The 13,923-nt window shown below is 41.0% G+C and overlaps 1 protein-coding gene, 1 non-coding gene and 1 pseudogene across 5 annotated transcripts in view; all 3 read right to left on the reverse strand.

The window, feature by feature from the left end:
- MED17 (mediator complex subunit 17) overlaps positions 1–13,634 on the reverse strand; it is a 30,804-nt gene extending 17,170 nt beyond the window's left edge. The window contains exons 1-8 of one of the 4 annotated variants that reach the window (XR_004177406.1): positions 13,084–13,634; positions 9,983–10,149; positions 7,367–7,586; positions 4,288–4,424; positions 4,117–4,201; positions 3,100–3,252; positions 1,338–1,468; positions 155–339 (exon numbers count right to left, since the gene is read on the reverse strand). Coding sequence is in view for 3 of the 4 variants with exons in the window: in XM_031653029.1 (XP_031508889.1) it covers positions 155–339; positions 1,338–1,468; positions 3,100–3,252; positions 4,117–4,201; positions 4,288–4,424; positions 7,367–7,586; positions 9,983–10,149; positions 13,084–13,333 (1,328 nt within the window). In the remaining variant the exon portion in view is untranslated. Of the gene's footprint in view, positions 1–154; positions 340–1,337; positions 1,469–3,099; positions 3,253–4,116; positions 4,202–4,287; positions 4,425–7,366; positions 7,587–9,982; positions 10,150–12,668 lie in introns of all 4 variants that reach the window. The other 3 variants (XM_031653029.1, XM_031653031.1, XM_031653030.1) reach the window with 3 other exon arrangements.
- Positions 568–668, reverse strand: LOC116269923. The gene has a single exon (XR_004177732.1). It is a non-coding gene; the product is annotated as a small nucleolar RNA U13 (small nucleolar RNA).
- LOC116269957 lies at positions 3,387–3,582 on the reverse strand (annotated as a pseudogene).
- Positions 13,635–13,923: the final 289 nt, after the last annotated feature.

A 13,923-nucleotide genomic window follows, 5' to 3' on the forward strand; every position in this document is an offset into this window, starting at 1 on the left:
AGGACCCAGTCTATGACCATAAATAAACTCTTACCACTTCCTCTGCCTAAAATTAAAAAATTAAAGCATCCCAAAAAAGTGTATGAAATAATAGAAGAAAACAAACTGCAATTTCAAAGAAAAAACAGAAAATAGTATCTTTGTTCAACCTTACCTACTCCTTAGAAAAATATGCTTTGCTTGTTTAATTATTTTTTCCAGAAGCCCTTCACTGGACTGTAACGAATTAATTTCATTTTTATCAAAAGCTTGAGGACCTGAAAGTCTCATTCTCTTGTGGCCAAAAGGTGCACTTGCTGGATGAGGCATCATGATGGAACTCAAGGTCTGTTTATGAAACTAACAAAAACAGTCATTTTAAATAACCAATATCCACATTAGTAAATGCTACACAATATTTAATCAAAACATGGCTGACATCTTAGAAACACTGAAAGGAATGGATTTGAACCACATATGAAAACAATCCAACCTTGGAGAAAAATGCTAGCATCTACTAGGTCACACTTAATGCGAGTCTGTAAAGAGAAGGGTCCCTCTCAAGCTGTAACTTTTTTCCTTTTCTCATGTCAGATGGGTAACGCGCCGACATCCTAACAAGGTTTGAGGGAGTCACAACTCACGCATGAGCATGAAAGCCCAATCATGCTTCTGAACCACAAAAGGATCTCAAGCTTTTTTATTTTAAAAGTTTTAAAATATAAAACAATCCTCTTCATTGAGTCTCATAAATAGAACATATACAATCAGTAAATAGTTCTTTCACTATACGTATCCTAGATTAGAGGTTCTCAAACCCGGCTGCCTATCTGAACCTCCTGAGGAGCTTTTTAAAAACTCTTGTATCATCACAATCAACTGAACCAGGTTTTGGGGTTGGGCAGGGGAGGTTGTAATATATACTTCTATGAAATTTCACAGGATATTCTTTTGAAATTACCCTGGCCTGTGAACCAGCTCCCTGGAAACAGTTGCAGATGATCTACAAGTAGAACATGTCCCAAAATAAAACTAGTCTGTTCACAGACTCTGGCAAGACATTTTCCCTTACCTCCCCCAGTCAGAATCACCCTTCCCTCTGCACTTTAGCACCATGTTTCTTACACCTCTACTTTAAAACCTGTATATCTCTACCACTAGAAGGTATGCTTGGGAACAGGGACAGTATTCTGATTATCTCTATTCCCCTAGGAAACAGCAAGGATCTTTCATACCAGACAATGAATGTTGGTGCTATGTGAATAATCAAGACTCAGCAGAGGAGCGGGATGCTTTGTGCATACTCACTGCCCTGGACATGCTCACCACAGTGCAAAGAAAAACATTTATTTCCTTACCTCTCTAATCAGTAGATGCAAATTATGCTCTAGGACATAAAGGTGGTCCTCTGGACATTGCTTCTCAGTAGTAGATTTTTGGGATTTCTTATCATTTGAGGAATGGCACAAAGAAATAGATAACTGCAAGTCTATTTATAAAAAGGAGGAGGACAGATGTAAATAACCTGAAATATGGAAAGGTACAAACTGTCTTCATAAAGTATAATCATAGCTCATTTTCAAAAGGTATATTCTAAACTTGAAGATCAGACCTAATGATTAACATCTGTATATCAAGATTACTATTCGGCTGGGTGCGGTGGCTCACGCCTGTAATCCCAGCATGTTGGGAGGCCAAGGCGGGCAGGTCACAAGGTCAGCGGATCAAGACCATCATGGCCAACATAGTGAAATCCCGTCTCTACTAAAAATACAAAAAAATTAGCTGGGCATGGTGGCGTGTGCCTATACTCCCAGCAGCTCGGGAGGCTGCGGCAGGAGAATTGCTTGAATCAGGAGGTGGACAGGTTGCAGTGAGCCAAGATCACACCATTGCACTCCAGCCTGAACAATAAAATGGAAACTTTATCTTAAAAAAAAAAAAAAAAACTATTCATGAATACAATAAACTACCATGTATTTTAACAATTCAAATTCTGTTGACATATAATACGGCTGCTGCCCTTGAACTGTGGCTAAAGACTGGTGAAAAAGCTATGTATTAATTCGTTTTTTCCTTTAAAATAAGAGTTGATAGTCAGTCTTACTGCGTAAAAGACAGTCTTCCCTGCTCCCATGAGAAGTAGGATGGAATTTCTCACTGCTAAAACCTACTTCCTTCTAAAGACGACAGTCCTTAGAATTCACGTAAAAAACAAGTGCAAAGCTAAATACAAACTGATCCCCAGGGCAAGTCTACCTGCTTTTGAATAATACAATGAAAATCCAGTTTCTACAAATTTGAGACTATTATAAGTAAACTCTTTTTATTTTTATTTTTATTTTTTTTGAGACAGAGTCTCGCTCTGTCGCCCAGGCTGGGGTGCAGTGGCCGGATCTCAGCTCACTGCAAGCTCCGCCTCCCTGGTTTATGCCATTCTCCTGCCTCAGCCTCCCGAGTAGCTGGGACTACAGGTGCCCGCCACCTCGCCCAGCTAGTTTTTTGTATTTTTCAGTAGAAATGGGGTTTCACCGTGTTAGCCAGGATGGTCTCGATCTCCTGACCTCGTGATCCGCCCGTCTCGGCCTCCCAAAGTGCTGGGATTACAGACTTGAGCCACCGTGCCCGGCCTTTTTTTTGTTTTAGTAGAGATGGGATTTCACCATGTTGGCCAGGCTGGTTTCAAACTCCTGACCTCAGGTGATATGCCCACCACAGCCTCACATAGTGCTGGGATGACAGGCATAAGAGTAAACATTTTTAAATTGGCCTCTCATTTAGACAATAAGGCAGGATCCCTGAAAAATTTCCCTTCAAAGCAATTGTTGCTAAATAACTGTAGCTATGCTAGCGCAAATTTTCTTTTCTCTTGACCACAATAATGACTACATAAGTGCAAATTTTAAATATGTAGCTTAAAAATCCAAGGGTCACACTATTTAGGACAGAACAGATTCCACAGTGTAGTTTGTGTTACATGCTTTACTGGCTGTCACTATGGATAGCACACTATTTCTTTGCTCTCCTTATTCTCCCAACACACCCTAAGAGCTACCTTCTCTGTCCTATTCCCCAAAACACAAAGTCCTGTTCATAAAGTTGAAAAAGGGCTGCTCTTACTCGGAAAGGGCTGAGAGATAATCTGGTTTTTCACCACAATGTGAGGGATTTGTGATTTAATTTGAACAGCTTCCCGAGAGAGCTGTGCAAAAATTTCTTTACATAAGAGAACATTCTGTGCCGCTTCTAATTTTGTCTGCCAATGTGGGGAACCTGAAAGACAAGAAATATATGTATCAATTATCTAACCATATTATGCATTAACTAGTTTAAATGGTGATCTGAATACATATGACAAAAGTTTAGAAAAACACTACATTACAGTATATTCTTTTTTTTCTATTCAGTCTCTATAGAGACTGTCAAAAATTGCCAATGCCAACTGTTACAAATCATCCCAGCAGGGTATTGAGAAGTTCCCTGCCACCCCAAGCTTTCATTCCTGAAGAAGTTGTTTCAATTCCTGAAGACGGAAGCATCAATTAGCAATAATCATGCCACAGATAAACCTCATTGGATATGATACTACCACTGTGCAAAGCTATATTCTTTCCAAATTATAAAAATCTCACTTCTTTAACAGAGAAAACAAGTAAATAAGTCCAATCTTTAAAAAAAAGTTGCCGGTGGCTCACGCCCTTAATCCTAGCACTTTGGGAGGCTGAGGTGGGTGGATCACCTGAGGCTGGGTGTTCAAGACCAGCCTGACCAACATGGAGAAACCCCATCTCTACTAAAAATACAAAATTAGCCAGGCATGTGGTGCATGCCTGTAATTCCAACTACTTGGGAGGCTGAGACAGGAGAATCGCTTGAACCTGGGAGGTGGAGGTTGCAATGAGCCGAGATCGTGCTACTGCTCTCTAGCCTGGGCAACAGGAGAGAAACTCGGTCTCAAAAAAAAAAAAAAAAACCTGCACAGCCATTCACTAATGGTTTATTGACAAATTTTAGAAGTATATTTTGAATTGTTCTTACTTCAAAATATCTATTTTTCCTACCTATATTTATCTTCAGTTTATTTTAAAACGTCAGCTCAAATAAGACCAGAAATTAGAGGATAGAACATAACCATACCTGGTTTGGATTTGGGCAAAGGTCGTTTGAAGAGGTTAACGGTGCCGAGGTCGCCTATATCTGGAGCCTGTTTTTGTATTGAAACCTACATGACAACAAAAACAAAAAGGGTTAACAAATTAACTTCAGGCTATTCATAAGAAATTACTTGAAAAATATTTTGACAAATACCTTGATATATGCAGACCCCTCTAAATCACTCGGAATTTGGACATCAAGAGGACAGTAATCTTCAGGTATCTTTTTATCCAGATCAAGATCTGTATTCTTTATTACTTCAAATGTACCGTGATGAGGAAAGAGAGATCCTAATGTTGTATGAAAAATAGGAAAATAAAAAAGTTACCATATTATTCTGACACACATTATTAACTATATAATACTTGACATCCACATCACTGAATCACAAAGTTCCCACGAAAAAACATGTTTTGGGGGAAAGGGTGAGGAGTGGTGAGCAAAGGAAAGAAAGATAACAGTGTTGGGAGGGTAAGTTATTTACCTTAAAAAAATAACACTTCTTAGTCTAATGACATCATTATAATAAGAATTCCACAGAAAATCCAAATTGTTTTATTCTAATGGAGTATTGATAAAAATGGGTGTACTCACAGGGCGAGTGCAGTGGCTCACGCCTATAATCCCAGCACTTTGGGAGGCCGAGGTGGGCGGATCACCTGAGGTCAGGAGTTCAAGACCAGCCATAACCAACATGGAGAAACCCCCGTCTCTACTAAAAATACAAAATTAGCCAGGTATGGTGGCACATGCCTGTAATCCCAGCTACTCGGGAGGCTAAGGCAGGAGAATCGCTTGAACCCAGGAGACGGAGGTTGCAGTGAGCTGAGATCGCACCATTGCACTCCAGCCTGGGCAACAAGAGCGAAACTCTCTCTCAAAAAAAAAAAGAAAAGAAAAAAAAAAGGGTGTACTCCTAGAAAACAATCCCTCAGATTGAAACCTTGGGGATGAAATACTTCTGGAGCTTAACCTCTCTACTAAGGTTTCAACTAAGTGCTCTGCATCCAACAAACAGAAAGACAGAGGATAGTGCACATAGCAACTTTTTTTCAACCAGTCTCCCACATTTTTTACTTTATTTTTTATTATCTTTTTAGAGACAGGGTCTCCCTCTGTCTCCCAGGCTGCAGTGTGGTGGTACAATGACAGCTCACTGTAGCCTCAAACTCCTAGGATTTAACAATCCTACCACTTCAGCCTCCGAAGTAACTAGGACTGCAGGTACATGCCCATCACACCCAGCTAATTTTTATTTTTTATTTTTTTTTTAGATATAGGGTCTATGTTGTCTAGTCTGGTCTTGAACTCCTGGGCTCAAGCAATCCTCCCACCTTGGCCTCCCCAAGTGCTGAGATTACAGGCGTGAGTCACTGTGCCCAGGCCAGTTCCTAGATCTTATGTGATGTGTTTTTGTGTAGTTCAGAAATTTGGGTGAGTTGCTCTGGGCCACTGAATTATGTAAGAAATAGATGGTTCAATGTAACTGGTTTTATAACAAGGGAAGATGCTAAAGATGTTCTTGCAATTAAAAACAATGTGACCGAATCCTTTCATAATCATGAGTGACTACCCCAAAGAAAGAATTAAAGTTCCTATACACAAATTATTTGTGGAAAAGAAAATATCCAAAACGAGAAAGCACTGCTTCTACAGACCACCTATTAAAATTTTTAAATGGTCTGGTCATCTTTAATTCATCTTTATAATAAGATTTAACCTTCAGGATTCAAAATACCCCTATTAATAATAGTGTTGAAGCATGTCATTCCTCCAGTATTTGACTTAACCACCTTAACTTACCTTTTTTTAATTTTAGGATAATGATAGCTTACTCTGGCAAATGAATCTTTCAGGTATCACTCTACCATTATTTCAACTATCAAAGCCAAGACTCCTTGCCTCCTCCCCTGATATTCACAGCTTTTACCCCATTGAGCTATGAAGTTTTTCCATATAGCCAGTCCCTCTGATTGCCTCAGCAGCTTATAAAACATTGCCATTATTACCCTGTAAAACCTACTATTTGTTATAGCTCAACAACTAAGAATTTATATCAAAAAATATGAAGTCAACATCATCAAACTTTAGTATGCCCCCAAAAGTTGCATGCCCTAAGTTAGTGTTGTAGCCCTAGTTTGATGGGAAAAAGGAAAGCAAACGTTTCTGCCACCCTTTCTCTTCACTCAGGACATAAAAACAGCTTAGCAGATTTATGAGAAAAGAAACAGTAAAGAATAGAAAGTTTCTTTCCTCCTTTCATGTCCAGTTTTTTTTGTTTGTTTAATTCTCAGAAGAACACTTGCATCAGGTCCAGTTTTTTTGTTGTTTGTTTTTTGAGACAAGGTCAGGCTGGAACGCAGTGCTGCAATCTCGGCTCACTGAAGCCTTGACCTCCTGGGCTCAAGGGATCATCCTGCCTCAGCCTCCTGAGTAGCTGGGACTAACAGGCATGCAACACCACGCCCAGCTAATTTTTGTATTTTTTGTAGAGACAAAGTTTTGCCATGTTGCCCAGGCTGGTATTGAATTCCTGAGCTCAAGTAATCTGCCCACTTCAGCCTCCCAAAGTGCTAGGACTACAGGTGTGAGGCACTGCACCCGGTCATGTTCAGTTTTTAAGGGTTACAGGTAAGGCCTTGATTGAGGAGTGTAGTTCTACCTCATTTCTAACAAAAAAGTCAATTATGCTTCAAGGTGTGCCAGCACATAAACCCCATCTTTGAACTTTCTGTTAAGTGTACCTACAAGGTTTTGAAATAGAAACTAGGCTATTTACTATAAGGCTCTAATAAGAGTGGTTTTGGCTTAAATGAACAGAAATTAAAATTTTGAAACACAACACATAGCTGAGAAATAATATATTATAGAAGGATGTTTAACATTATATTTACACAGAAAGCAGAGTTTTTTGTTTGTTTTTGAGATGGAGTCTCACTCTGTCCCCCAGGCTGGTGTGCAATGGTGCGATCTTGGTTCATTGCAACCTCCACCTCCTGGGTTCAAGCAATTCTCGTGCCTCAGCCTCCCAAGTAGCTAGGATTACAAGTGCATGTTACCACGCCTAATTTTTTGCATTTTTGGTAGAGACGGAGTTTTGCCATGTTGCCTGGGCTCGTCTTGAACTCCTGGCCTCAAGTGATCCACGCACCTTGGCCTTCCAAAGTGCTAGGATTACAGGCATGAGCCACCGCGCCTGGCCAGAAAGTATAGTTTTTAATAATATTCATACCTGCACTTCTGTAGCTCAGATCTCCAAGAATTTTATCTCCAACTTTTCGAAGTTTCCAGTGTTGCCGTAATCGCAAAAGCTCAGAATTGAAGTCTCTTTGTAGCTTGTTTTCTTGGTTTTCGGTAACTGATTTAGTCAGTCTTTCTGCCCCCTTCAATAGGATTTGTGCTGCTCCAGCAAGTGACTTCTTTTTAGATATCAACTGCAACGTCTGAGGATTCTATCAAAAACAACACAAACATGCAGTTCTGCAGGATTTTTAAATGCCTCTAAAATTGCATATTTCATCAATAATAAAATGAAGTGAAAGAAGAGCAAAAAAGAGGGGCAAGTACACATAACAGTGGTTTTTATAAAATAACCTTAACCTATTTATTTGTTCAACTCACCCAAAGCTTTACTTATGTTAAATCAAAAACACTACAATGGCCTCTAGCCAGAACTTACCATTGCATCAACTTTGTCCAGCCTGTTAGCGTCCCCTCCTAATGTATTGCCATTCCTCTCCTTATATATTGCCGCCCCCCTATCCTGTACATACACATATAGAGTTATATATAACCTTTTTGGCACTCATTATACTTCTGATTAACATCTATAATCTCTGCTTCAATGTAACCTGCATTGGTAGAAACCGCTATATCCACAAACCCTAGAACAATGCCTGGCACATAATATTTGATTTAATGAATGAATGAATGACTGCAATGGGTATAACTGTAAAATTATCTTGTATTTTGTAGCTTACCATAGTTTATATCTTACCATAAGCTATTAAAGTGCTTTTGGAATTAAGACTAAAATCATGAGGCATTAACTTTTTTTCTTTTGAGATGGAGTCTTGTTCTGTCGCCCAGGCTAGAATGTAGTAGGACCATCTTGGCTCACCATAGCCTTGACCTACTGGCTCAAGCGACCCTCCCGCTTCAGCTTCCTGAGAAGCTGGGACTCCAGATACGCAACACCAAGCCTGGCTTGTTTTGTTTTTTGTTTTGGTAGAGACAGGGTCTCGCTATGTTTGCCTGGGATAGTCTCAAACTCCTGGCCTCCTGTTTTGGCTCCCCAAAGTGTTGGAATTACAGGCATTAGCCACTGCGCCCTGCCATTGTTAATATTAAATGTACTTCACTGAATCCTAATTTTTTGGAAAACTGATCAGAAATCAAAATCTACGTATCATATATACATACATAAATACCCACCATTACCATAATTTGTGTATTTTACTAACCAGTTTAATGAAGTTTTCTGGCTGTATGAGAGTCAAAAATCACATAAAAAGCTTCACAAAAATATCAAAATAATCTTTTGATCATATTGAGGAATGTAAATAAAAGAGTTCCTGGAGATCTTAAGAAATTCCTGGAGTCTCCTTTCTGGGAAAAGCACAGAATAGTAGAAAAGGCAGTGGGGCTATGAGTTAGGTGCTGGAGTTCTAGTCTTGGCTCTCTAACTACTGGCTTGACAGCAACTTAAACATATTACAAATCTCTTTAAGCTTTAGTTTTCTCTCTGTAAAATGAAGAAAGCCGATTTAGGGAACTCTATTAGTCCCTTAGCACAATGTTTCTAGATTCTGAAACTATTACTATGTGAGTAATTCTATTCAATTAATTGTATTTACAAATGGGTTCTAACAGTCATTACTTCCTCTCCATGACTAATTTGGTTACGGTCCTGACACTTGTTTTCCTTAAGGACCCACGCAGCCTCAATGATTTCAGACTATTCACCAACTCCTCTTTCTGCTGCTTCTCTTTCATCTTCAAATGTTCAAAAATGGAATATATTGTTTATGAAATATCAGCAATTCTACCCAGCTCTCAATATGCTCCATAATTTGGCCTAACCTTTCTAATCCATCCCCTAAAAAAAAAGGAAGGAAGGATTAGATGGAAAAACAGGGACTTAGAGAAAATAACTTCTTAATTTAAGGTCACACAGTTAATGAAGGCAGAGGCAGGACTTGAATCCAGGTCTACCTGATTCCAAAGCCATTATATCATCACATTTTTGTGTAATATATCACAGACCAAGGATCCAGGCTATAAGAATTTGTTAAGATTTGGTAACCTTTAAAGTATTTCTTTTTTTTTTTTTTTTGAAACGGAGTCTTCCTCTGTCACCCAGGCTGGAGCGCAGTGGCGCAATCTCGGCTCACTGCAACCTCCGCCTCCCGGGTTCAAGCAATTCTCCTGCCTCCACCTCCTGAGTAGCTGGGGCTACAGGTGCCTGTCACCATGCCGGGCTAAATTTTGTTATTTTTAGTAGAGACAGGGTTTCACGGTTTTAGCCAGGATGGTCTCGATCTCCTGACCTCGTGATCTGCCCACCTCAGCCTCCCAAAGTGCTGGGATTACACGCGTGAGTCACCACGCCTGGCCTTAAAAGTATTACATTCTTAACGAACCTTAACTCTTCCAAGAATCACAGGTATATAACACAAAAATAAAGGAAATGCAGTTGTATGGTTTTGTTTTAGACCAGTTAGTCTTTATATCTTCATCTGGACTTAATTTTGCAAGAAAGGAAAATGGAACAATACGCACAAAGCCAAAAAAGGGTCCTGGGATTTAATAAATAAAATTTTATTATTCAATTAAAGTCCACAAATACCTGTTTTGGAGGAAGTGCATCCTGAGAGACAGGATCAAGAGTCATAAATTTTTTATCCCTAACAATACTGAGAACGTCATAGAGAACACACATTTCTGTCAGGGCACTTCTCAAATTGTTCCTCACTGAGTCCCAAGGCCAAAGGGAAGGTTGAAATTTTACCACTCCTAAAAAGAGAGAGAAAGAAAAAAAGAAATACAGAAGTATTCATTACATTGAATGGCAGACAGCTCACTTAGTTTTAAAAAGTACTAAAAGGAGAAATAATGAATTTAATTTCAAATTGTTCTCTTACTTATCCCATCCCCTCCACCCTTTCTTATTTATATCTTTGTTAACATTCACATTAGCATTCCTACAATTGCAAAATGAATGACATCTATTTTCACAGGTCAAATTTATCATTACAACATTATAGACTCAAGTATCTTTCCAAATTTATGTAAACCTTTTTAATAATCTTCTTACAGTTTTTAGAACTTGAATTTACAATTGTACACATTTTCCAAAATACAGAAAGGTACAAAATGAAAATGACCTGTAATGCCAGCCACTATTAGCATATCTTCCTTTTAACCATTAAAAAAACATATTGTTATTAAATACATGAACATTCACCATAAAGAGTTCACACGATAAAGCATTAGAGGGTAAAAAGTGAAAGTTTTCCTTCATTCCCCACCCCTGATTCCCCTCCTGAGAGGTAACCACTATTAACAGATGGAGTATACTCTTTCAAAGGTTTTTCTATGCACTTACATACATCTATTTCCAATTTTCTATTACTTGCTTTTTGCCCCGCCCTCACTTAATATTTCCTAGAGACACTTCCATGTTAGCACTTATAAGTCTACCTAATTCTTTTAACACTGTATGATATTCTGGAACATGGATGTACGGTATGTTTAACCATTTGTATTTAATGGACATGTAGATTGCTTCCAACAGGTAGATTGCTTCCAACAACGCTAGCAGTGGTAAACACCTTGAATATATACCCTGTATACGTGCACCTTTTTCTGCAGGTTCAATTTTTAGATGTGGTAATAGTGAATCAAAGAAGATACACATTTAAAAGTTTCGGCTGGGCGCAGTGGCTAAGGCCTGTAATACCAGCGCTCTGGGAGGCTGAGGCAGGGTGGATCACCTGAGATCATGTCTTTAAGACCAGCCTGGCCAACATGGTGAAACCCTATCTCTACTAAAAATACAAAAATTAGCCAGGCAGGGTGCCGCATGTCTATAGTCCCAGATACTAGGGAAGCTGAGGTGGAAGAATCCTTGGAATCCAGGATGCAGGGGTTGCAATGAGCCGAGATCGCACCACTGCACTCCAGTCGGTGGCAGAGCAAGACTCCGTCTCAAAAAAAACAAAACAAACAAACAAACAAAAGTTAAAACTAAATTTTGGCACATACTAAACTGCCAGATTGTCTTTCAAAATCACTATCAGTTCACATTCCTAACCGTGAATATTAAAAATCTTTTCAATTTCTGCCAATTTTGTGCATGGAAAGAGTATCTTCATCATGTTTTAATTTCCCAGTCCCTACTAATGAGATTGAGTCTATGTTTTGTTTATTGGTATCTGAAGTCTCTCCTCTATGAGCTATTTATATCTTTGGCCCATTTTTCCAGGGTCATCATTTTCTTTTCAGTTTGAACGGACTTTTTGAATACAGAAGATATCAACTAAATGTGTGTTATATGGGTAGAACTTCTCCCAGTCTGTCATTTATCTTTTTACTTTGCTTATGGCATCTTTTCCCATTGTTTTTAAATTTTATGTAAGTAATATATCTATCGTTTGTAAAGTAGGTGGGTGAGTGTGTGGTTGTGTGTGTGGCTGTTAGGGTCTTGTTCTGTTACCCAGGCTGGAGTGCGGTGGCACAATCATAGCTCACTGCAGCCTTGATCTCACTGGCTCAATCCATTCTCCTCCTTCAGCCTCCCCAGTAGCTGGGACCACAGACGTGCACCACCACGCCCAGCAAATGTTTTTTAATTTGTAGAGACAGGAGCTCCCTATGTTGCTCAGGCTGGTCTTGAACTCCCGGGCTCCAGCGATCCTTCCATCTTGGACTCCCAAACTGTTGGGACTACAGGTGTGAGCTACCATGCCTGTCTCGTTATTTCCTAAATTAAGAAGATCTATCCTACTCCCAGAATAATACAACTATTCTTTCATTATTTCTTTTAACACTTTGTTTTGCTTTCTTCATTTGGCACCTCAATCCTCAAAAATTATTGTGGAAATAATTTTTGTGTGAGGTATAAAGTAGTATTCACGTTTTTCTGCAAATGGACTCCTAATAATCCTAACAGCACTGCCCTGAAAAAACATCTTTAAATTCCCATTTACACCGAGTCTGCTGCATAATTAAATTAAGAATTGTGATTTTTTTTTTTTTCAAAAATCCTTGACAATAATGAGAATCTGAAACCCACTCATTGTTTCTTCACTTCCCTCCTAACCAGCCTCCTTCCTTCCAGTTTTGCTTTCCCTATAATTCATTTACTGGAAAGCATCTAGAGTAACCTTTAACAAAATCATGTCTCTACTTATCCTGCGAAAGTTTGCAGTGGTCTCAACATTAGTCAAACGCTTATCATGGCCTACTGGGCTCTACAGGATCTGGACCCGCCTACCTCTTGGACCTCTTCACACATTCCAGTCAACACTGACCTCTTTTCTGTAGGTGCTACTATCATCATCCACACCGCACAAGGATGCAAAGTAACTCGCCAAAGGTCACGCAGCAGGCAAGGGGCAGAGCCCCGATCTAAGACTCTTAGCCACTAAGTGGGCCACATTAAAGGCCTTCTACAGAGAAGCATTCATTTAAACATTTCACCGTTTGACAGTGTCTCAAACGCTCCCACTCAAGGAGACCCGCAGGAGTACCGCGTAAAGTCATGTCCTAACTTGTCCGGCAGCAACAAAAAGATGACGACCAGTATCCTTACGCTTCCACTCGTGGGACACTCAAAAGTTCTCGCACGCACAGGATCTCCCCCACCGAGGAAGAGGAGGAGGGCAGCCACCCGGGCGGGTGCTGGGACCCAGACCGGAGGACTCGGGCAGCGGATGCAGGCTTTACCTTCCTCGTCGTCCTGGTCTGCGCTGGACCCGGCGCCCGGCCAGTCCTGCGCGTCGCCCTCGGTCCCCGCCGCCTCCTCCTCCTCGGAGCCCGAACCCTGGCTGAAGTCGATCCGCTGGGCTAGACGCGCCAGATTCTGCGACATGGACAGCGGCGGTAGGTACGTCTCGGTGCCATCGAGGCCCACCTCATGGACCTGCTTCTCGCAGGCCGATTCGATGCTGATCCGCACTGCGCGCACCCCGGACATGCTGGCGGCGTCGGCCAGCGGTAGGAGGACCCCCACACAAGCCAAAAAACGAGGTACGGAAAGGAGGCCTCCCAGCGAAGAGCCAGGAACCCAGCACCCCGGAGCCGCGGTGCCTCAGAAGACCCTCGGGAAACCGAAAGCAACGCTCAGGCTGGAAACAAAAGAGCTGGCCCAGCAACTTTCCCAGAACGCACTGCAAGCTCCCCTCCCGGCGTCTTTCGGAGCAAAACTGGGCAGGCGCGGAAGCTCCTGGACTCCCGAGAGCGCTTCCGGTGAATCACCATGCAGGGTGGGGTAAACTTCCCGGCCCATAAGAGGCGTGGCCGGCAGCGGGAGGCAAAGACCGGTTCAGGAGCCAAGACTGGCTCTCTGTTTTTAAGCCTGCCTTTGTTTAAAAAGCGGATGAAGAAAGAAAGCCTACAGAGGCGAAAAGAGTCAAGGAAAAAGAAATTAATGGATGCTTGTATCTTAGCAATGAGAGTCCTGTTGAGAGAACTGAGATCTGATGGCGCGCGCCTGTGGTCCCAGCTACGCGGGTGGCTGAGGCGGGAGGATCGCTTGAGCCCAGGAGATGGAGGCTGCAGTGAGCC

The sequence above is a fragment of the Papio anubis genome, chromosome 12 (assembly GCF_008728515.1).
Source record: "Papio anubis isolate 15944 chromosome 12, Panubis1.0, whole genome shotgun sequence".
Classification (NCBI taxonomy): Eukaryota; Metazoa; Chordata; class Mammalia; order Primates; family Cercopithecidae; genus Papio; species Papio anubis.